Source organism: Convolutriloba macropyga, chromosome 12 (assembly GCF_964194025.1).
Source record: "Convolutriloba macropyga chromosome 12, txConMacr16.3, whole genome shotgun sequence".
Taxonomy (NCBI): Eukaryota; Metazoa; Xenacoelomorpha; order Acoela; family Convolutidae; genus Convolutriloba; species Convolutriloba macropyga.
In genome coordinates, this window is record NC_134479.1 from 42,669,594 (window position 1) to 42,691,876 (window position 22,283).

The window sequence follows — 22,283 nt, forward strand, 5'->3', positions numbered from 1 at the left end:
CCTGGGGGCGTAAAAATAAAGCTCACTAATGTGGGGTGGGGGGGGGCAAAACAGAATAGATCCTATTATTTTCGGGACATATGGTGGTGGTTTTTTTGTTGCCAATAGCAACAGACAAATTCTGAAACAGCATCTGAAAGTCAATATTTAGACCACAATTTTTCAAATGGAGTTAGAAAATTGCTTGACTTTAATCTCTGTCATCATTTTCCCTCGTTTTGCAATTCGAAAGTTCAATTTCTAGGTGAACCATTTAGGCGGATGTAAATTTTAAGTATAGTTGTATATCAGTTTAGATAAATATTAGTTCCTAAAAAGTGGATTTAAGTAATTGATTTGATATTTGATTAAATAAATTGAAATCAGGGCACCGCTGTAAAACATTTGCAATGGTAACAATTGAACCTGCAATGATATTGTTGGTGATAATTCTGTTGAATTCAACAGAAGTTGCCCTGGGAGCTTCTGGAGTGTCTGGTTCCAACTGGATGAGTCACATTAGCGGGAAGTTGTATCTGTCCCAGGTGAGTTACATCAATTTGGGAGGATCTTTGCAACAATTGCCCCATTTTGCAAAAGGGGGCTATTCTTGAACAGAATTTAAGCGGGCGATTTATTAAGCAATCAAACTACTAATAACTTTCCACAAAAGCGCATTAATGTTCAACTGAACAGAGCAAACTACGCCAGGCTATGGCATTTAGCCAAATTGGAATACATAGCGAAAAATTTTCCGACTGGCGGTCGGTGGACGTGCTCCGCCGCTAGGCTAGAACTAACCAGCGATTTCCGCATTACAACCCTCAGCGCTTGAGAGGCATGGCCGCAAACAGCGATCCGCTATTGCACTTAATCTGATTTTTGGCTACCTTAACTGTAGGCCAAGAAATATTTTGGTAACGAAGAGCACAGAAGGTGGGATTCTCTACTAAGTACCAAGGGAGGAGGCTTCTAGCTGGCTAGGGACTGACTATTTAACCCCACCAAATTCAGAAAGATTAGTTTGGTTGTTCATCTTGCTGTTGGGAGTGCTGTCCCCAAAGATGCTGCACTCTCAACGGTTTAAAACGCCCTCTGGATCAATGAATTGATAATCTCTAAAAGCAATACCAGCAATTAATAAAATTGTAGCCAGAAACAATTGATTGAATAACTTCAACGACCCAAACGGTATTTTTTATCTGAGGATTTTTTAACTAATGATCCAAATTCAAACCAGTTGAGTCAATCTATCCACAGCTATCCCAAACTGATTCCAATGAAAATCTAATCCAAAATAACTAAACTTAGTTCTGCCGCCCAATAGTTCTGTTACTGATCAGAAAACTGTAACCTTTGCATCAAACAATTTTGAATAAATCTGCAGTTTCACTTACTGCAACAAGGCAACTATGTTCCGTCACAAAGAACTCACTAAATAACTACAGTTTCCTCTCTCTGAGAACCAACTGTTTCACTTGAGCTTTCTTTCTCTTTCTCTCTCTCTCTCTCTCTCTCTCTCTCTCTCTATCTTTCTCTCTCTCTCTCTCTCTCTCTCTCTCTCTTTCCCTCTCTCTTTTATATTCTCTGTGGTACGCGTTCTATTGTGTCCGATTTTTTTCATGAACCTCAGGATTTTTTCACTTATGAGTTGTTTATCAGTGCTAAGTAACAAGTCGTTTCCTTTAGAGGATTTTCCGAACGTATAAAAGCAAAAAGGTACAAGGTAGGCCGCGAAATGAATCATATCTTAAGTAAATGTTTATGCTATATGATTGGATTTCCGTTGATTGCTATTTCAGGATTTGGAATTCAAATGTTGAATTCTTCGACAATCTCTATGCATGCACACTAGTTTTCATTCGTTCTATGTACTGGACATTTGTTGAATTTACCCATCTGTAACTTTGCATCTACTTAAAAAATAGTAATCTGTGCTTTTCAAACAGTTTTCAGTGTTAACACTTTTATTTAAAAAAGAGGGAAATTTTAAGTTTTCTTTTTCTTTTCCGTTTTGGAAACTTGTCAGCAATAATTGTTTGAAATTGAAAGTTATCTAATTGAAAATTCTCACGTTTGAGTGTTTGCTAGTTTGAATTCAGAAGGACACCCTGACTAAGGCAAAAGTGGTACTTTTTACAGTGGAGTACAAAAAGTCCTCGAGGTACTGATTTTCATTTGTTTTTTTATTTTAAAAAATAATAAAACTTTGCAACTCCGGAAAAAGCTGGCTGTTTATTGCATTGCATATATAATTGTCCAAGTAGCAGCGAGTTAAAATTTGAGGCCACTAGAGCTCAAATTTAAGTACACTTTTACAAGATTTGCAGAAGAGTCTCTTATATTTTCAACATTTTAGTTTCTCTTTGTCAAATTCGTCCAAACAGCTCTTGGGTTCTTTTGTACGTCTCAGTCAGTCTGGCGAAGGCTAAAGATCAACGAATTGTCCTATCTCAAGCAGCAAATTATTTACATTTTGTTATTTCCACCGAAAAATTGTCTTTCAACCACTTTGATCAATAGAATGTCCATTATTAATGATTGATACTACAAATTGAATCTCCCCAATGGATAAGCTTCCAGAGCTTAGCTTTCATTAGTTTTAACAGTTGTTTGCTTTGATTCCCTTGAACTCTACCAATTTTTTCTTGCAAATCAAAATTCCTCATAATTTTTCCCACAAATGGACGCAAGCAATAATTGCTAAAGGATTCAAAACTGTAAATCCATTTCAAACACGCTACCAAAAATTCAACTAGAGTTTTTTTCCCTAATTTTATTCCTTCATGCGAGTTCTTCAACAGCCTCATTCTTATTGTTTTCATTGTCATGGAACCTAGATGCATTCAGAATGACACCATGAAAACACCGGTGTGCAATGATTAATAATCTTTTTTTAAACATTTTCCAATATTAGAACCACAGTTAAACCTGCTTTCACACATGGTTCAATTTGTTTTTCACCTCATTAAAGTTTTCCGTGCAACATTTCACCCCTTATTTGATATTTTAACCCTGATGCTGTTAACAGTTGGTTGAAAAACATACTTTTTTAATTCCAGGGAAAGATGGCCCAAAAGTTAGAATTTATGATTCCTTTCCTCTCTTCTCTCATTTTTTGCCAGAAAACTGATTTAAAGTATTATCAAAGCACCAATGAGTTTTTTCAATCGTTTCGCTATTCACACAGAAAACAAAATCAGCTATTCATGTCGATTGAACTTTTACAAGTTCAAATAAAGCGTTTTTGTGAAGAATTCCAAGCCATTTGGTTTTGCTAAGACCCATATCATTCTTTCTGAACTCTAATATTTTTCTGTCTGGAATAACGTCTGTAGTTCTTTCTGTGGCTTTCTGACAGCTTGATGACATTGAAAAGCAAGCTTTGCATATGCTTATCAAATTTTCACTGAATTTCACTCCAACTTAAATTGCTCAAATTTGTTTACATAGTGAATATGTTCAAAAGAAGTTCAAGAAGTTTGCAAACTAATAAACAATCTTTCAATCTCAAATATGAGTTTACAGCCCTAGAGTCCAGACACATGCTAAAATCAATTGCCACAATCCTACCTCTTAGACTGTTAATCTGCCGAATAATAATAAAGTTTCCCGCCTTTTCTGTGAGTACGGGCCCAATTTTTTCTTTCTTCATGTCACACAGCTAATCTTTTAACCAAGTCTTAGTTAGCCTAAAAAAGTGGGCTCTTTTCTGTTATTGCCCCCCCACGTCCATTTGCACCCCCCACTTATAGCATGTTATAGCATATTGGTTGCGTTTCATACACTTACATAAACAATTATATGCAAACGACATTTACAATTTAATTATGCTGCGAAGTTTTGAAATTAAGACGTGTACGGTAATTGAACTTTGCTTATAATGTAAGCAGACAAAGAATAATCCGTGTTTTTAATATTTTTGCGCTTTTCTTTGACAGGAATAGCTTTATGGCACTAATTTTTTTGACAACCGGAAACAAAAATTCATCCATTCGCCTACCGGTACCGACAATTTATTATGACTGAAATAAGGGATCTCTAAGGACCAAAAAGTACATATTTGGGGGGTGCAAATAGACTGGCTATATGAGGCTGGGGGGGCAATAACAGAAAAGAGCCAAAAAGTGTGTATCAATTTAATAAAGCTGCAGGTAAATGAAAATTGCAAGTTTCACTTTGCACCGAATACAAAACAAATGACATGGTTAAAACAGATACATGGGGGGGGGGGGAGAGAGATATCAGTATTGGACAATTGTCATTCAGAAATGGCAAGAGAACTGAAACAACCAAACCATTCAACAAGAAAGAAATGAATACAGAAAATTATGAGCCACCCTATAGTTTCCTTTCACATGTGTTAGGTGACTGATTTCGATGCCAGCTCCAAATTAAAAACTTTTTTTTACATTTTATACATCGCAAAAATCAAAAATATTGTTAAAAATCACTTACTAGTTCTCATTACAGACAATTTAATTGAACCAAATTGTAAAGTTGAGTCCTTGCCTGTGCTTGAAAGCCTCCCCAACTCCAATATTATTACTTGACATTTATTACGTTTGCGCAACTCTCTTTAAGAGAACGGACACCGCGACCTCTTAAACTGTGTCAAACGCTGTTTTCTATGAACGCTTTCATCTCCAAATAGCAGCCTGCACAATTCTAATTACTCCAACTCCACACATCTCTGTCACTCACTCATCTGCACAGAGATAAGAGAAAGATTATCAGGGACCTTCCCGCTCTTCTGCTCTTTCTGTTCTCTGGACAGACTGATCAACAACATATTTAGACCAGGTTTTTTTCAAACCACAAAAGTGCTCATCATTGCCATTTTGTTGCATACAGTTGCCATTTTTTAGCATGATAACAAATTTTGACTGATTTCCCCGAATGACAAACAATTCCTTCCGTGCTCTGTAATTTGCTTCCACCAGCGTCTGCTTTTGCTGCCGATTTCATAACTTTTGTTTAGTCCGCAATCATCTACTGAGAAATTTATAGAACTATTTTACAGGTCTCTCTATGCGTGAATCAGCAGCCAAAAGATCTACAATAAACATACCTTCCGCTACTGAAGTCGAAACATTTTTTGGGAATTGCTGGAAACAAGGTCATCATCATCTATAAAACCATAATCATCTATGTCGTCGCTATCAAAGAAGGTGTCTTCATTGCTAACATTGAAGTTGTCGTAACTAAAATGTTCATTATCCACCTCACGGTTATCGGTTATTGGTTAGCCTCCGCATTCATCTGCAAAAAGTCGGACAGCTCACGACAAGGAAGTACAATGTTTCCATAAGAGCCCGTGCATTATTTTTTGATTGGATTCCCAAAAACCGCGAGGTAAAACATCCAAGGCATCGAGTGACCAACCGCATAACTTATTTGATAAAAACCTCTTGACGTCTTGTTTCGTCCACAATAAAACAACACAAACATTTAGGTAATATTTACGCCAGTCCTCCCAAGTTCATATCCAAAAGATGAAAACAGCTCCACAAGCCAGTGTTCCGCTATTTTCCCGAAAAAAAAACATTTTTACCTATGAATGCTACTGTGAGGCCCCATTCTCTTCCGCAAATCTAGTGAGTTTTCGTCTTTACCTGAGTAGTCGTGTTAACATGTCTGCTCAAATAATTCTTTTTAGTAAGCTTTGTCAAAATTCGCCTCTCGAGAATTACTTTATTTTTTTTTCAATAAAACTGTCTCTATATTGTCTCGGATGCTCATTTTCTCAGGATCTGTTTCCACTTGCAGGCTTTACGGAATCAGCTTGAAAATCATCAATATGTTCCTCAAACTCATCGATTGCTATAATTGCCAGCTTTGCGTTTTAGTCGTCAGTCTCTTCAAACTCTATTCACACTCACTTCGTTTTCAAATTGTGTTGACGAGAATACTATTATACAAATTAGCTCAGCGCCACTGTAGAATATAGTATTTTTGTGTTTTTTGTGTTGTTGAAAGATTTCTTGAGTGGGACCTAGTGCCCAAAACTCCATCAAAATTCCTGAAGAATTGTTTGGTTGTTAATCTTGCTGTTGCGAATGTACTCTGTTGTCCACAAAAAATTACTGTCTCGACTTTTAAAGATGAACTCTGGATTATTGAATCAGTAATCAATAAATGTTTTACCAGCATTTTTTAAGTTATAGCCAGAAACAGAAAATTGAATCGGTTCAACGAACACCAATTGTTTTTATGTCAGAACTAACCAATGTTTCAGCAAACTGAATCCAGATGAATCAATCTATTCACAGATTTCCACCACTGACTCAAGTAAGCTCCTAACCTAAATGACTATGCTCAGTTTCCCCTCAGATTGGTTACCGGCCAGAAACTATTAACCTTCGCAACTAACGGCTTTGAATAAATCTGCAATTTTTTTTCACTGCAACTAGGACACTATGTTTTTCACAAAGAACTCTCTAAATAGCAATAATTTTCTATCTCTGAAAACTAACTTCTCCTCTTGAGTTTTTCTTCTTTGGTGCACGTTCTATTGACTCTGATTTTCGTTTGTGTTCTCTTGTGTAAATTTTTGATGTGCAAGTGTTGTTGTCGTTTTGTTTAGAAGAATTTGTCTATCGTATAATAGCAAAAGTGAGCCCACAATTTTTGTCAAGAGAAGAAGAATATCTTATGTAAATGTTTTTTCTATTCGGTCAAGATTCCGTTGTTGACTAGTTTCAAGATTCGAAAAAAATAATTTTTTGCGTTCCAGAGCCTCTCTGAATGCATGCAAAATTTTATTCTTTCAATTTTTGAACATTCAACCAATTTATCTTGTCTGTTTTTTGCTCCAATTTATGAGGTAATAGTCATTGTTTTTCAAACAATTTTCAACAATCGTTTACTAAAAAAGCAGGGTAGCTTAAGTCTTCCTATTCATTTTCCTTGTAGGAATTTGGTCGGTCATAATACGTTCAGTTTGAGGACTGTCTAAAGAAAAATTATCGCGCGTCATTGGGGTTTTCGAAGGAAACTATTACTCTGGTAAAAGTGTCGCCTCTTTCAATATGGTAGAAAAAATATTTGTTTTTCGTTTTTCGTTTGTTTGCCAAAACAGAAAAAAACAACTTTGAGACACCAGAGAAGGCTAATGATTTGCAGAAAGTCTTCAAAAATCAGCTTCTAACCATCAATTTGTTCTATTTCAATTACCAAACATACTTCTGAACCTGTTATTTTCACACAAAAACTGTCTTTCAACTGTTTTGATGTATAGAAATTGCATTACTTTTGCTTGCTATATTTAATTGATCCTCCCATTGTATTTTTACAAAGCTCTAGTAGGATTTAGCTTTCATAGCGTAGGTTCCATAACAGTTATTACCTATAATTGTGACTTATATCAAAATTTTCCAGCAATCCATTCTTTTTATCAACTCAATGGGTGCACCCCCACAGTTGCCGACCAACTTTGAACCGCTGCTTAACAAGGCTGTTCGCAGAGTTTCGGAGCAATCATAGCAAAATCTTGAGGTCATTTTGCATGAATCAAAGGTCATTGCCCCAACCCAAGGCTAAATCAAGTCTAGTATTACAGCCTGCCTTGAAATATCTTGCAATTTTCGCTGGTAAGAAGCACATACAAGGGCTGTACAAAGCCCTATGGTAAGGGGCTTCACTTCAGGAAACGTCTGAAACTAACCTCACCATTAAAATGTCAGGACGAAACGACACAGCGCTACACATTTCCGCTGTAGCAAAGTTCAAAACCAACGCTCAATGTCATATCCCGCTAATTAATTTTGCCACAGTAAAAAAGTTTTCAATTTACCACGATAAGCTACAACATCTCAGGAATCAACAGGCGAAGAAACAAGCCTTGAAACTGGTAGGAGATAAGACCATCACAAAAAGGTTGCCATTACTCTCTACTCTTACAACGTTTAATCCCCATTACTCCATCACTCTTAAATCGTTTTTATTAACCACTACTCCTACTCTTACAAGGTTTTACACACTTTAGTTGCACGCGCTATTTTGTTACAGAGTAACTTGCTATATAACAACATATAATTTGTAACTATGGGTCAAAAAAACACGGGGGGCCGAAACATTAGATCCAAAATTTCAAGCATTCATTTGGACTTATTGTGCAAAAACTGCTCGCAAAAGTTTTTTATAATGCGTTATTTGGTTTGAAAAAGCTCAGCAGTTTCTAGAAATTTTCATTGCATTTTTTTCAACGGAAGTTTTAGATTAGTTGTTTTGCTTCAAAGAATATTTTTCATTTTCCTTTGCATTGTCAAAGGATTCTTATTTGTAATGGTTAGTCGTATTAGATAAATTTTGATATAGAAAAATATATATTGTCATCGAATTGCAGTAGTTGGTTGGTTAAACTTTGTAACTATTAGGTTTTCAAATCATGACCTAGCTCCCAAATTAAATTGTTGCTACTATCACGTGGATTTATTTCCGTTTTTCATCATAAACAATTTTGCGGGAGTTTTCAAAGAGACGATCTTGTTGGTAATAGTCGTTCTTGTCTCGGCGTTGTAGTCAAAACAAAAAGGATTAATGATTTTTTAAATTTTGTGAATGTGGTAGCAGTATATTAAACTGTTTATTAACTGTCTTGCTTCGAAGTTTTCTGTTTGCTAGTCATCAATTACAAGTGCCAGCTTGTTTACTAGTCTGGCTTGTTTTCCGAACCCAGTTTATAGTTCGCACGATCTAACTTTTCCAACATTGTTGTGAAATAACTTTTCCACAATACTGACGGGCCCAATACCTCGGCGAGTCATGTCTTCTAATATTCATACAAGGGAACTTCGAGAGATTTCTGATCTTTCATCCATTTGAGTCTCCCAGCCATTTTGGTTATGAATTTGCGCAGTAGTTGTGTCCAGAATTGCTGTGAGAGGATAACACAATTCTACCAGTTCTTGTTGTAGTAATTAGTGATTGAAAATGACGACGGCAAACTTTTTTGAGGTCGACCGATAAAGAAGTTGTTTTGTGTGGTTAGTGGATAAGACAAACCGTTGTCCGGAACGTAAGTCAGAGTCCTGCTGTTGAGAATTTCTTCAACTTGAGTTGGATGCGAGTGAAAATTATCATCGGCCAACATTTGTGAGCCAAACACTGAGTAGAAAAATCTTTTTGAGGACGAAACAAGTCTTTCACATGCTCTCCCGAAGTAGGTTGCTTAAGGAGAAGTAAATTTCCATTCGATTGAGTCTTTCAGTAATCAAACACTAATTTTTTGTTGATCGAATTGGTTTATTTTTTAAATAAGTTCACGAACGAAACTTTTACCATTATCAGAGACAATGAGGCGAGGGTTTCCTCGTCGGGCAATAAATTGTAGTATCGCTTGAATGAACGAATAACTTATTAGCTTAACTTATTAGCTGGTTCGAGATGTATGGCTCTCGTAGTAAGGCAATTGAAAGCGTATCGTTTTGGATACAGGTTGTCGCTGGCCCCTATTGCGAATTAACCAAACAATTTTACCCCTTAGTTTTTGACAATAAAATTCGCAATCGTCGATGATCTAAAGTCTGGCAGAGGTGCCGTTTTTGGTTGCATATTTAATGCGTTTTGTCGGTGGCAATCAAAATACCGATTTCTTATTGTTCGTAAGGTGGAACGAAGGCTGCTCACAAAAAGAACTGCTGCATTATGAAGCGGCTATGATGCTATGATCGATTCCTGTATGTCCATTGTGATTGTGAATGTTTCTGAGCATAAGAATAGTTATATGTTCTTCGCCGCTTAGAATTAATGGTGTTTGCATGCTTTCATCCAGTTGATTTGTTTTAGCAAGAGGTACATTTGCTGTGATAACTCCGTCCTCAGAACGCATTTGTCTTTGCGAAGACAATCAAATTCTTCCTCAAATGAGAGTTCTTGGGAGTGTCTAAGTCAATTTATTTTGCTCATAGAGTCTGACTTTATGGTCAAGTGAAAACTTCTTGTTGTAATTTTGAGATTGCTGATGATCAAAATTACAAAGGCGGAAACTCGTTTGAGTTTTTAAATGCAGGAAAATTCTTTGGTATCAATGAGTGGCTGGATTGCTTCTGAGAGAGCCGTTGTAGCTGCCAAAGGATAATATGGGAGGTTTGTCGAAAGCCATTTTGTTGGGTCAGGTTCAAGGAAAAGAGGCCCGTTAAACCAACGACATTCAGGTGTGAACTCTTGTAATTTAGCTGTCTTGTTCCATCGTCAGCTGAATTAAAAACTCCTGGGGTATGACGCCAGTTTGATGGTGATGATGCTTCAAGATTTTTGTCAACTCTGTTGGCTACGTATAATTTTTTTTGTTTTTCTTTGGAGTTGTAAATCCATTTTAGTGTCCTCGCGCTGTCTGACCAAAATGTGGTTTTACCGATTGTTACATCGAGTTGTTGTTTCATGAAAAAAGCTACCAGAGATCCAAAGAAAGCTGCAAGTTTTAGTTTATGTATGCTTCGCAGTCGAGCTGGGGCAGCTTTTGCTTTGCCTATGATAAAGTGAGTAAAAAATTTGCATCGGTACACTCTGCTCATAGTTATGCAACGGTGCCTTGCTGTTAGAGAAGCGTCGCAAAAGACGTGTAAAGCAGATTCTTTAGTGGGTATTTTCTTCTTGAACAGGAATCGTGGTATTTCGATGCTAGAAACTATTTTCTGTCATAAGTGACTTCAGGGTTGCATCAAAACTGTTAGGTGAAGGGTTGTCCCATTCTTTTCCTAAACTCCCATAGTTCTGCATGGTTGTTTCTAATAGCACCGCGAAGGGTGCAATAAAAACATTTGGGTCGTAGGTTGTTGAAACACTCTTCAAAAATTTTTTCTGTGTGGGATTCTCTAGATCAGCTTTTAAAATGTTCTGCTGTTAGTAACAAAGGAATCTCTAGGCACAGAAAACTGTTTTCCTAAAACTCTGTAGGTATCAACTGTTGATATTGGTCTGCCAAGTTCTGTTTCATGTTTTGAAATAGGCAACAGCATTGGAGACTCTTTTAAATCTTTAGAATTCTGATCTTCTTGAGAATCTTTATCTTCCTCATTGTTTCGCGTGAATTGAAAAATCACTTGAATAAATTGAAACCTCAAAGCGAAAGTAAGTTTTTCAGATATTTTGGAAGGGAAATGGCTTCTTTGACTGTGTCTGTCGCATGACAAAAGGTCATCCATGTAAAAGGAACTTTGAGACTAACTTATAGGTTGAAGCGTACTGCTGACAATTGTCCTCTGCTGTTTGTCGTAGGGCAAAATTGCAACACGTTGGTGAGCACCTCGCTCCAAAATGCGCGTTTTAAATTGGAAGAAAACGGTCTTTTCGTCTTTTTTCCTAAGAATTCTTTAAAATTTGAGGTCCCGTGTTGCCTTCAATGTCTACAGATATTGCAACATTTTTCTGCATGAATCTCCAGATAACACTGGTCAAGTTTTGCATCAAGTCAAGCCCTGGCTTGAGTTGACAATTCAATGAACATCCACAATATTTTGATGCTGTGTTCAAAACTTTTCTGATTTTTTCTTTGTTAGGGTTTATGAAAGGGTGATGCCAGATGTGACAAATGTTTGAAATCTTTTTATCAAGGAGAAACTCTTCAATATAGTTCATTTTCCGATCTTCTTCGAGTGTTTTTTGTATTTTGCTGGCACTTTGGGATCTCTTTCTAGGCACTTAATTAGGACTTTGAGTAGTTTGAAGGCCACGGTCAAGTTAATTTGCAGGTCGGGATTGTTTTTCCATAGAAGGCCAACATGATATTGTCTTTCCTTTAACTCTACGGTAGATTGTAAAAATTTTGATGCCCGTTTGTTGCTCTCTGATTTTATGACGTTCTGATTGGACGGGAAAGTTTCACCTTTGTATGAATTGAGTACTTCGTTGCATAGAATTTCGTCTATTTTGCAGCACTCTGTAGAATAACTTTTGACTATTTGAGATTGGAATGTTACCGCTAAAGGCAGATCAGTTTGGCCTAACGCAATCCATCCAGGTTTGGTCTGAACTGCTCTTGCTGTGTCTGGGAGGACCATAGTGAATATCTCTTAACTCAATGAGGTCAAAAACGCCACACCCAATCAAAATAGAGATTTGGTTGATGTCGACGTCGGGGTATGTTATAGGTATGGAAAGTTCATATTTTTGCACACTTGAGAAACCACGCTAAATTAAATTGGGGAACCTCTATGTGAGCTAAAACTTGAACGTCTTTCATATCGAAAGTTTGATAAGAGTTGATTCCTTTTTTTGAAAGGTTGACGTTGGAGTTTGTTCCATGGATAACTTTGTGCAATTCTGACTGCTTGGTGTTTTCACCAAGTAGAAATCATTGGATTGCCAATATAAGTGTCCAGTCTTGGTGTTGTTGATGATAGCGGGGTAGTGATTCGCGAGAATAAATGATGGTTGATGTTGATGTGGAAAGGTAGTTTGGTCAAACAAATTTCTTTTAGTTGTTGCATGGAAGGGCAGGTTTGAAGTTTCTAGATTGCGAAATGTTGTCGGTTGATTTTAACTCAGTGTGATATCTATTGAAGCTGATCAGGTTTCATGAGTGTTGTCTCTTTGTTCTGAATCATTTCGTTGCGTTTGTTGTTGGATGTTTTTTGGAAGTTTTGTTTCTGTATCCGCTGATTTGTTGACAAGATAACAACTAACTTTAAACTTTTTTCGAACCACATTAGGTTTTCTTGCGGGAGTCGCGTTTGATTGCTGACGTATCGTCTAAAAACTGACAGTGTTTTGTTTTTTTTTCTAGATTTAGTAGAACAAACTCATTATTTTTCTACAATTCAGCTAGTAATTGTTGATTTTCCTTTGCTCCTTCTAAGAACTCGTCGTATTGCAGGTTCTCATCGATTAAATTGTCTTTGATAAGGTCGTTTATGCTCAAAGGGAAGTATTTGTGAAAGGTCCGCTGACCGTCAACTTTTTTGGAAGGCTTGACAAACTTTTCCATATAGAAGTCTGTTGGTAAACGTTTTTCTTTGATCAATGGATACGGTTGTTGTGCTCAATATTATTCTTGAAGCTGTGCTACTTTGCTCTAACTCTTGCTGACTGTTTGATGCTGTTTTTTGGGTCTCCAAATCTGAACTACTGAGTTGGATAAGTATGCGATTTTTTGACTCTAGGAGATTTGTCTTGCTAACTGACCAGTGGCACCTCACGGAAATTTTGCTGTGACCACTGTTGTTCAACGTTGCAAAGTAGTATTTGAACACAATTTTTTTCTTGATAAGGTGGTGAAAATGTGAGCGACCAGATTCGTTGAGATGAAGATGGTCTATAATATTGACGTATTTTGCGCCTGATATACGCTGACTGATTCCTTTGTAATTCAAGTAGACTTTGGGTTTATGACCACGAGTTCTGTGTTCTCGAGGACTTTGTTTACGGCGGCAAATTGCTCTTTGTTTTCGTTTCGTTCTGGTATTCCTATTAGGAATAGTTCTTTGGTTCTTTCGGTTAAGAAAACTGAGAGTTCAATAAAGTGATTTGCAATGTCAATTGGCGTTTTGTCTGAAGGTTTGCAGTCGTTATACAAGTCGTTAACGCCGATAAACAGCATTTTTTACAGTACTGATTGACAGGGGGAACAAAGTTATATACGTCTTTGATGGTTACGCAGGGAATAGATAAAATTTTTAGGTTTCCAGATTCGAAACGTCTTCCTTGTGAATCTGTGACTCAAAGGAACTTCGACTTCGAGGATTTGAAAAAAATTTATCGCATGTCACATAGAACCAATGGACACCATGGCAATGTGTGAGTTAAGGTGCTAAAGAATAATTCTCGATGCTCAGGTGAAATGGATCCGAGTTGATGTTTCTCGGGATTCCGTTGACCAGGAAACTGAAGTTCAGATTTGATGCTGGCTGGCTGACGTAGCTGGGAGACTTGGTTGGCCAACGAAATGGATGCAGAAATCTACTTCTGGTTGGTGGCTGCTGGTGGAGAATCGTGGTTGGCCAGGTAAAAAACTGGATTGACGAATGCCGGTTATCGTTGATTGCAGCTGCTGGAAATCCTGTAAGCCATGAAAATTTCTACAGGACGCTGCTGCTGGTTTGCAGCTGCTGGTGAGAAACCCTGTTGGGCCAGGATAAAAGTAACCGGCGGAATGCTGCTTTTGGTTCGCTGGTGCTGCTGTTGGGGAATCATGGTTAGCCTGGAAAACGGTCACAGAACGGTGCTGGTTTGTAGATGCAACCAGGATGGCTTCAAAGATTTGTTGAGTCATTTTTGATCAGGTGGTTTCGTGAAAAAGGTTCTAAATTCTTGAAGATTTCAGCAGTTAAAGAAAACCATACAGAAAACTGCTCAAAAGAGGGAGATTCGATCTGATTTTGTGCACAATGTTTGCTCAAATCAAACAGATGGTTATAAGGTAATTTTTCTATTGCAACTTGGGTACACTTTGTTGTCTTTGGGTCATGTTCGTATTCCAGGCGTGTAAAAGTATTCACCCAGTCGCTTTTAAAAACTATAAAATTGCCAAAGTTTTGGAGCGCGCGGCTGAGGGGAACGGAAACGATGCAAGTTTAAAGTATGCATTGACAATGATACTAGCCATTTTTTTTCTGAAGTTGGCTAAAATCTTGGTGATAGCATTGTCTTTTGCATCCGTAGCCTTTTACTAAGTTCTTTACTTGTCCAATGAGAAGTGATCGTAGATGCGTTAGCTTTTCTGTAATGCTCAGTGGCTTCGAGTCAATGACAGACTCAAATAAATGTATCCAATCTGTCCAATTTATTGGATAGCCATTAAAGGTGTCCAATTTTAGTGTTGGAAGTCGTCTTGATGATAGCGGGGTAGTAAAAAAATGGTGTTTTTTTAAGTGTGGTCCAGTTTTGGTGTTGTTGATGATAGCGGGGTAGTGATTCGCGAGAATAAAGGATGGTTGATGTTGATGTGGAAAAGGTATTTTGGTCAAACAAATATCTTGTAGTTGTTGCATGGAAGAGCAGGTTTGAATACTTTAGATTGCGAAATGTTTTCGGTTGATTTTAACTCAGTGTTATACCTGTTGAAGCTGATAAAATTTCATGAGGATTGTGTCTTTGTTCTGATTCATTTCGTTGTGTGTGTTGTTGGATGCTTGTTGACAGTCTTGTTCCTGTATTCGTTGAATTGTTAACAAGATCACCACTGACATTAAACATTCTTCGCTTCATATTAAGTTTTTCTGCGGGAGTCGCGTTTGATTACTAACGTCTCTTCTAAAAAATGACAGTGTTGTGTTTTGTCTGGATTGATTAGGAGAAACTCATTAGTCTTTTCTAATTCAGCTATTAACTGTTGAATTTCCTTTGCTCCATCTAACATCTAAGAACTCGTCATATTGCAGGCTCTCATTGGTTAAATTGTCTTTGATTACGGCATTTATGCTGAAGGCGCAGTAATTGTGAAAGTTCCGCTGACATTTGCAGGTTTTTGGCTGGCTTGACAAACTTTTACATATAGAAGTCCGTTGGTAAACGTTCTTCTTTGGTCAATGGAAATGGTTGGCTCAATAATTTTTTTGAAGCTGTGTTAGTTTGCTGTAACTCCTGCTGACTGTTTGATGCTGTTGTTTTGGGTCACATAATCTGAACTACTAAGTTGGATAAGTATGAGATCTTTTGACTTTGGGAAATTTGTCTTGCTAACTGACCAGTGGCAACTCATGGAACCTGGGGACGTTTAGAAGACAATGTTGTCTCTACCAGCTGGCCGATTGCACCTCACTGAACCTGGGGAGAGTTAGTAGATATATTTCGCAACTAACTCGAAATCTTTCAGTTAATTGACGTGGCACCTTACGGATTCTTTTGAAAACTTAAGTGAAATAGAATTTGAAAAATTTAGGTTGAAGTAAGAACTAACAGTTTGAGCATAGGCAAGTATATAAATTCCGTTTTAATTCGGTAATTTTGCCGTGACCACTGTTGTTCAACGTTACGTTGTAATCCTTGAACATTCTTTTTTTGGTTAATAAGCTGTTGACAATTTGAGCAAAGGCATTCGTTGAGATGAAGATCGTCTTAAGGGTTGACGTATTTTGTGCCTGATATGCGCTGACTGATTCCTCTGTATTTTAAGTTGACTTAGGGCTTGTGACAACGAGTTCTGTGGGACACCTTCTCGAGGAATTCGTTTACGGCTGCAGATCGCTCTTGGTTTTTGTTTCGTTCAGGCACTCCTATTAGGAATTTCTGTTGGTTCTTTCGGTGAGGAAATTTGAGAGCTCAATTAAATGATTTGCAGTGTCAATTGGGGTTATGTCTGAAAATTTGCTGCCGTTATACAAGTCGTTACAGCTGGTAAACAGTATGAATTTACAGCACTGATCAATAGGGGGAACAAAAATATATACGTCTTTGATGGTTAAGCCGGAAAAAGATAGAATATTCAATTATCCAGATTCGAAGTGTCTTCCTTGTGAGTCTGTGATCCAAATGAATTTCGATTTGAGGATTTAAAAAGATGATATCGCATGTCACATACAATCAATGGGCGCCAAGACAATTTGTGAGTTAAGGTGCTAAGGGAAAAACTTGGGACGCTCAGGTAAAATGTATCCGAGTTTTTGTTTCTCGGGATCCTTTTGCCAGTTCAAAATCGATGCTGACTGGTTGACGTAGCTGGGAAACCTGGTTGACCGACGCAATGGCTGCAGAAATCTGCTACTGGTTTGTAGCTGCTGGTGGAGAATCCTGATTGGCCAGGAAAAAAATTAGGTTCGAGAATGCCGCTTATCGTTGGTTGCCCCTGCTAGGAATCCTTGTTAACCAGGAAAACTAATGCAGAACAATGATGCTGGTTCATAGGTAGTGGAGGGGTAATCCTGATTAGCCATGAAAAAACTAGGTCGAGGAATGCCGCTTAGCGTTGATTGCTGCTGCTGGGAAATCTGGCCAGCCATGAAAACTTCTGCAGGGCGCTGCTGCTGGTTGGCAGCTGCTGGTGAGAAGAGCTGGAGGACCAAGAAAAAATAGGCTGAGTAATGCTGCTTGTGGTTCGTTGATGCTGCTATTGGAAAATCCTGGTTAGCCTGAAAAATGGTTGCAGAACGCTGCTGGTTAGTAGATGCTAGTGGAGAATCATGGTTGGCCAGAAAAAAACTAGGTAGGGGAAAACCGCTTGTTGTGGGTTGTAGGACTCCTGGTTAGCCAGGAAAACCACCGCAAAAAATGCTGCTGGTTGGTATCTGCTGATGGGGACTCCTGGTTGGCCAGGAAAAAACCAGGTTGGGGAGTTCCGCTTATCGTTGGTTGCTGCTGCTGCTGCTGGGAGTCCTTGTTAACCACGAAAAGTGCTGCAGAACACAGCCGCTGGTTGGTATCTGCTGGTGAGGAATCCTGGTGGACCAGGAAATAAAACTAGGCTGCGGAATGTCGCTTCTGGTTTGTTGGTGTTGTTGTTGGGGAATCCTGATTAGCCAAGAAAATGGGTGCAGAACGCTGCTGGTTGGCAGCTGCTGATGGGGATCCTGGTTGGCCAGGAAAAAATGTAGGTTGTGGAATTCCGTTTATCGTTGGTTGCTGCTGCTAGGAATCCTGGATTGCCAGGAAAACTTCTGCACAACAATGCTGCTGGTTGGTAGCTGCTGGTGGGATCCTGATTGGCCAGAAAATAAACTAGGCTGAAGAATGCCGGTTCTCGTTGGTTGCTGCTGCTAGGAATCCTGGTTAGCCAAGAAAACTGCTGCTGAACGCTGCTGCTGGTTGGCAGCTGCTGCTGCTGGGGAATCCTGTTGACCACAATGGCTGGGGGTCCACCGGTGTCTGGTCGGGGAAGCTCGTTAACCGAAGTGTCAGGAGTTCCACCGTTGCCTGGGCGGGGAATCTCGTTGACCTCAAGGGCTGGGATTTCACAGGGGTCTGGGTGGGGAAGCTCGTTAACCGAAATGGCAGGGGTTCCACGGTCGACTGGGTGGGGAATCTCGTTGACTTACAATGGCTAGCGGTTCACCGGGTGTCTTGGGGTTGAAACTCTTTGACCGAAATGGCAGGGGTTTCACCATCCCCTGAGTGGGGAATCTCATTGTCTAAAAAGATGGTTGGGGGTTTGCCCTTCCGTCAAAACTCAAAAGGTATTATACACTTTCAGAACTTCCGACTAAGGTGGATCTTGGTTTTTAATTTAGCTTCTATTGGCAGTAGCAGTCGTAGGTTCGTGCCTTCTAACGTTGGTGTGCCATGTCATGGAAGCGAAGTAGTTGGTTGAGGAAATTGAGTAACTATTAGTTTTTATTAAATCATGACTTAGCTACCGAACCAAATTGTAGTTGCCATCGCTTGTGTTTTTTTTCCATTTTTCTGCATAGACAATTTTGCGAGAAATTTTAAAACCACGATCTTATTGGTAACACATATATATATAATATATAATTGTTTTTGATTGGCGTGACGTTTTTTAGACGCAGCATCAAACCACAGCCTTCAACTATTTATAAATGTTTTTAAAAAAATCGGAAAGTTTTCGCTACTTCCTGGACTTTATACGCAGATTTTTTACTATAATGTTTTAATTGCTTCGCTGATGTTACATTTCGTTCTCAGAAACGAAACAAACGTGTTCAATTAGAGGGCATTACATCGCCTTTGGACTGTCATAGGGCTTTATTAGTCTCTAAGTATTTGTTTCTGCGAAACCGCTGAAATAATGCAAAATTGTGAAGCAATAGAAATTTTTGTTAACCGGGCCGAGGAATTTGGCCAAATTTATGTAAGGTCAGCGGCAACTAGCGTAGAAAAGTTGGAAGATTCACCTCCATTTTCTTGCATAATTTTGCGTTGAAGGCATCGATTTTAAAGACAAAATTTCAACGCATTCAACGCAAAATTATGTAAGAAATGGCGGCGAATTTTCCAACTTTTTAACGCTAGTTGCCGCTGATCATACATATTTAGCGTTGAATTTAGCGTAGATCTTACATAATTAGCGTTGAATTTAGCGTTGATCTTCAATTTTTTTGCGTTGAGTTTAGCGTTGATCTTACAAGATATTAAAGCGTTCACTTGAACTATTAACCTCCAATTGCGTATTGGACTCGAACTACTGACCCCATGCTTGCTTGTCGCCTCTTCTACCATTGTGCCACAGTACCTTGGTTTCCCTAAGAGCTGCAATCCTTATAAAGCGTAGATATCACAAATTTTGCGTTGAATTTAGCGTAGATCTTACATATTTTGTGTTGATTTTAGGGTACATCTTACATATTTTGCGGTGAATTTAGCGTAGAACTTGCATACGTTTCGTTGAAATCAGCATTGATCTTACATATTCTGCATTGATCTTACATCTTACATAAATTCAACGTATTCATCGCATTTACTATGTGAGGCGTACTGGGAGAAAATTAAATTTTTTTCAAGTTTTGAAAAAAGTTTGAATTCCTAAAATGGTCTGAAATGGTTTTTGCACCGTAAGAGAGCACTCAAAGGTTATTTTTTGCTGACTTCATTTTTCTCACTTGTGCAGTATAGGGGGTCGAAACAGCAAATGATTTAATTTTTTGTGTGTTCATGTGACTTCATGTGTTGACCTTCGCAGTATAGGGGTCGAAACAGTGAAAAAATTGATTTTTATAAAAAAAAATTTGGAAAAGTTTTGAAATCGTAAAATGGTCTGAAATGGATTTTGCACTATAAAAGAGCACTAAAAAGTGGATTTTTGCTGACTTCGTTTTTCTCACCTGTGAAGTATAGGGGTCGAAAGAGTGAAAAAAAATTGTTTTTTTTTTGAAAAAAATAACTTGAATACTTTTGAAATCGTAAAGTGGTCTGAAATGGAATGGAAAAAATTCAACGCTAAATATCTAAAATCTACGCCAAAATTCAACGCGAAATAAGTAAGATTGGCGTCGAATGCGTTGAATTTATGTAAGAACTACGCTAAATTCAACGCTAAATATGTGTGATCTACGCTAAAACTCAACGCTAAAAATGTAAGATTGGCGTTGGATGCGTTGAATTTATGTAAAATCTAGCTAAATTCAACGCTGAATATTTAAAATCTACGCAAAAATTCAACGCTAAATATGTAAGATCTACGCCGAAATTCAACGCAAAATTATATAAGATTGGCGTTGAATGCGTTGACTTTATGTGAGATCTACGCTCAAGCGTAGATCTTACATAAATTCAACGCATTCAACGCCAATCTTACATAATTTTGCGTTTTTCAGCGTTGACAACTCGGCCCGGGTAGGTTTGGACAGACCCCATCAATTTTGACTCCATTTCTTTTTTCCTCTGTCTTGTTTACTTTTCTGCCACTTTTTATTGAAGCGTGTATCTCACTTTAGGCGAAAGAATTGTCTTCATAAAATTTTCTGAAAAAAATTCCTTAACAAATTTTTTTTCCTTAACGTGCTTTTTTCTTTCGGTTTCAGGTGACTATACCTGGTACTCACGACTCTGGTGCAAGGTACGACAAAAAGAAATCCCTTCTTTGCTTACCCGAAGCTTGTGCCTGCCAGACCATGTCAATTAAAAGCCAGCTCGAGTCCGGAGTTCGGTTCCTAGACATCCGTCTACACCATCAGATTAACAAATTCAAAATTTTCCATGGAATTATTGACCTTGGCCTCAGTTTTGATGACGTCATTCACGCAATGAGAAAATTCTTAAAGTCAAATGGTCAAGAAGCTATTGTGATGTATTATAGAGAAGAAGGAAAAGCTTTTCTTGCGACACGAAGTTTCAGAGACACGTTAAAGGAAGAGCTGCTTTCTTTTTTTAACTAAAGTACATCTGAAATTCTGAGCCAAAAATTGGCGTATGATCTCAGTCAAAAATCGATGTAACCATTAATAACAGGTTCTAGGTATCTAAATGGTCGTAATTCACAGATCTTTGGTATTAAAGATGTCCATAATTGGCAGGCTTATGCTACATAAATGACATTTTGAGGTCTATTCTATTGCATCTAGGCAATATTTAGTGCCACTTACTGGCAAGTGTGCAAAATTTTGAATTAGTTGTTTTGAAGATATTAAATGCTGAGTGTTTTCTATGTATTTGAAACTGATCGTAAAAATTGAAACGTAGGTCCTTGGTGTGTTTTGTTGCACGGTGGACCGGTATAATGGCCCAGGGCAAAACCGGAATGCTTCAGCAAATGAACCATCGGTAAAATCCGCATGTTGGAAGTCGTATTGACCGAAAACCAAAAATAAGAAATTTATTCGACAATTCAAATAAAGTAAGCTGATAAATTACGTAAGCCCAACGTTATTTCCTGAGCGGAGAAATAGACTACCGCGTTTGTGTCTTCCCACCCCTCCTCCGCCAGGGGGATGCCGCCAGGGAGAGGCAGAGTGGACCGCCACCCGACCCCGACCCCACATAAAAGAAAAAAGTCCACCGAACTAGTGATTTACTGACCAATGAGTTTTTTTGCCAATTAGAATAAAAATTCTGGCTAAATTTCTCATTTTCTCCTTGTAGGTTAAGTATTATACGGAGTCAAGTATTATACAGTGTGTGCGATATACCAAGCTATGATGTTAAGGAAAGCGGTTTATGTTGACGAAATGGTTCTTTCTTTATATAAAAAAGAGTGATTAAGTGAGAGAGCTCAAAGCCTTGATAGCGGAGCAAGGGAATATTAATTTTCTAAAAGTGCTTATCAAACTAAGCAGTTAACTTTTCAGTATAGTTAAGCGTTCTGAGAATCAAGATAATCCTACTTCGTTATGTCTTAATGGATCGTGGATGTAGAGCAAGTTAGAGTTAAAAATTTTGAATACTTGTGCAAAAATAATATTTTGAGATATCCCCGTATCTTACATCAAAAGCAGATCAGAACTGGAACAGAGTAAATTCAGGGAAACTCTCATAGCTGGATCAGAGTCTGATCACTTTTCACGCGAGTAGCTCCAGAGTAGATGTATGTGGTTAGCCTTGACAGAAGAGCTCCCAGAGTAGCCCTATTCTGGGCTATCCTTGACAGGGGTGGACCAAGACTAGGCCTACTCTGGGACAACTCTTCACAGAGCAGGCCTACTCTGGGACAACTCTTGACAGAACTGGCTCAGGGCAGCCTACTCTGGGACAACTCTTGATAGAGCTGGCTCAGAGATGTTGGCTCTGCTAAGAGGCAACAAAAAACCAATATACTGATCAGAGGCACATATAGAGTCTGATGGATTTGATCAGAACCCAAGGGGGTCCAGCTGAAAGAAAAAACCGGTCCAATTAAGAGGAAAATTTGATTAAAATGACGATTGTTATGGAAAGCTGTCTAAGTTCATCCATTGAGTCAGATACATGCACTAACGGTATACTATTTTTTTTTCACAGCGGTTGGGTTCGTTTTTGATTCGCAATACTTTTTGAATGGT

At 38.3% G+C, this 22,283-nt stretch overlaps 2 protein-coding genes across 2 annotated transcripts in view; one reads left to right on the plus strand and one right to left on the minus strand.

The window, feature by feature from the left end:
* Window positions 1-22,283, minus strand: part of LOC142351049 (transmembrane and coiled-coil domain-containing protein 3-like) — a 425,404-nt gene that overhangs the window by 106,893 nt on the left and 296,228 nt on the right. The window lies entirely within an intron of this gene.
* Window positions 230-20,877, plus strand: LOC142350749 (1-phosphatidylinositol phosphodiesterase-like). Its single transcript, XM_075402703.1, has 2 exons — window positions 230-524; window positions 20,331-20,877. Exons 1-2 carry the CDS (start codon window positions 390-392, stop codon window positions 20,682-20,684), a joined length of 489 nt encoding a protein of 162 aa, XP_075258818.1. The 5' UTR covers window positions 230-389; the 3' UTR covers window positions 20,685-20,877.

Coding starts and splice junctions, on each gene's coding strand:
- LOC142350749 (XM_075402703.1), top strand. CDS start 390: ATGGTAACAATTGAACCTGCAATGATATTGTTGGTGATAATTCTGTTG. Junction 525..20,330: donor GGAAGTTGTATCTGTCCCAG/GTGAGTTACATC, acceptor TTTCGGTTTCAG/GTGACTATACCTGGTACTCA.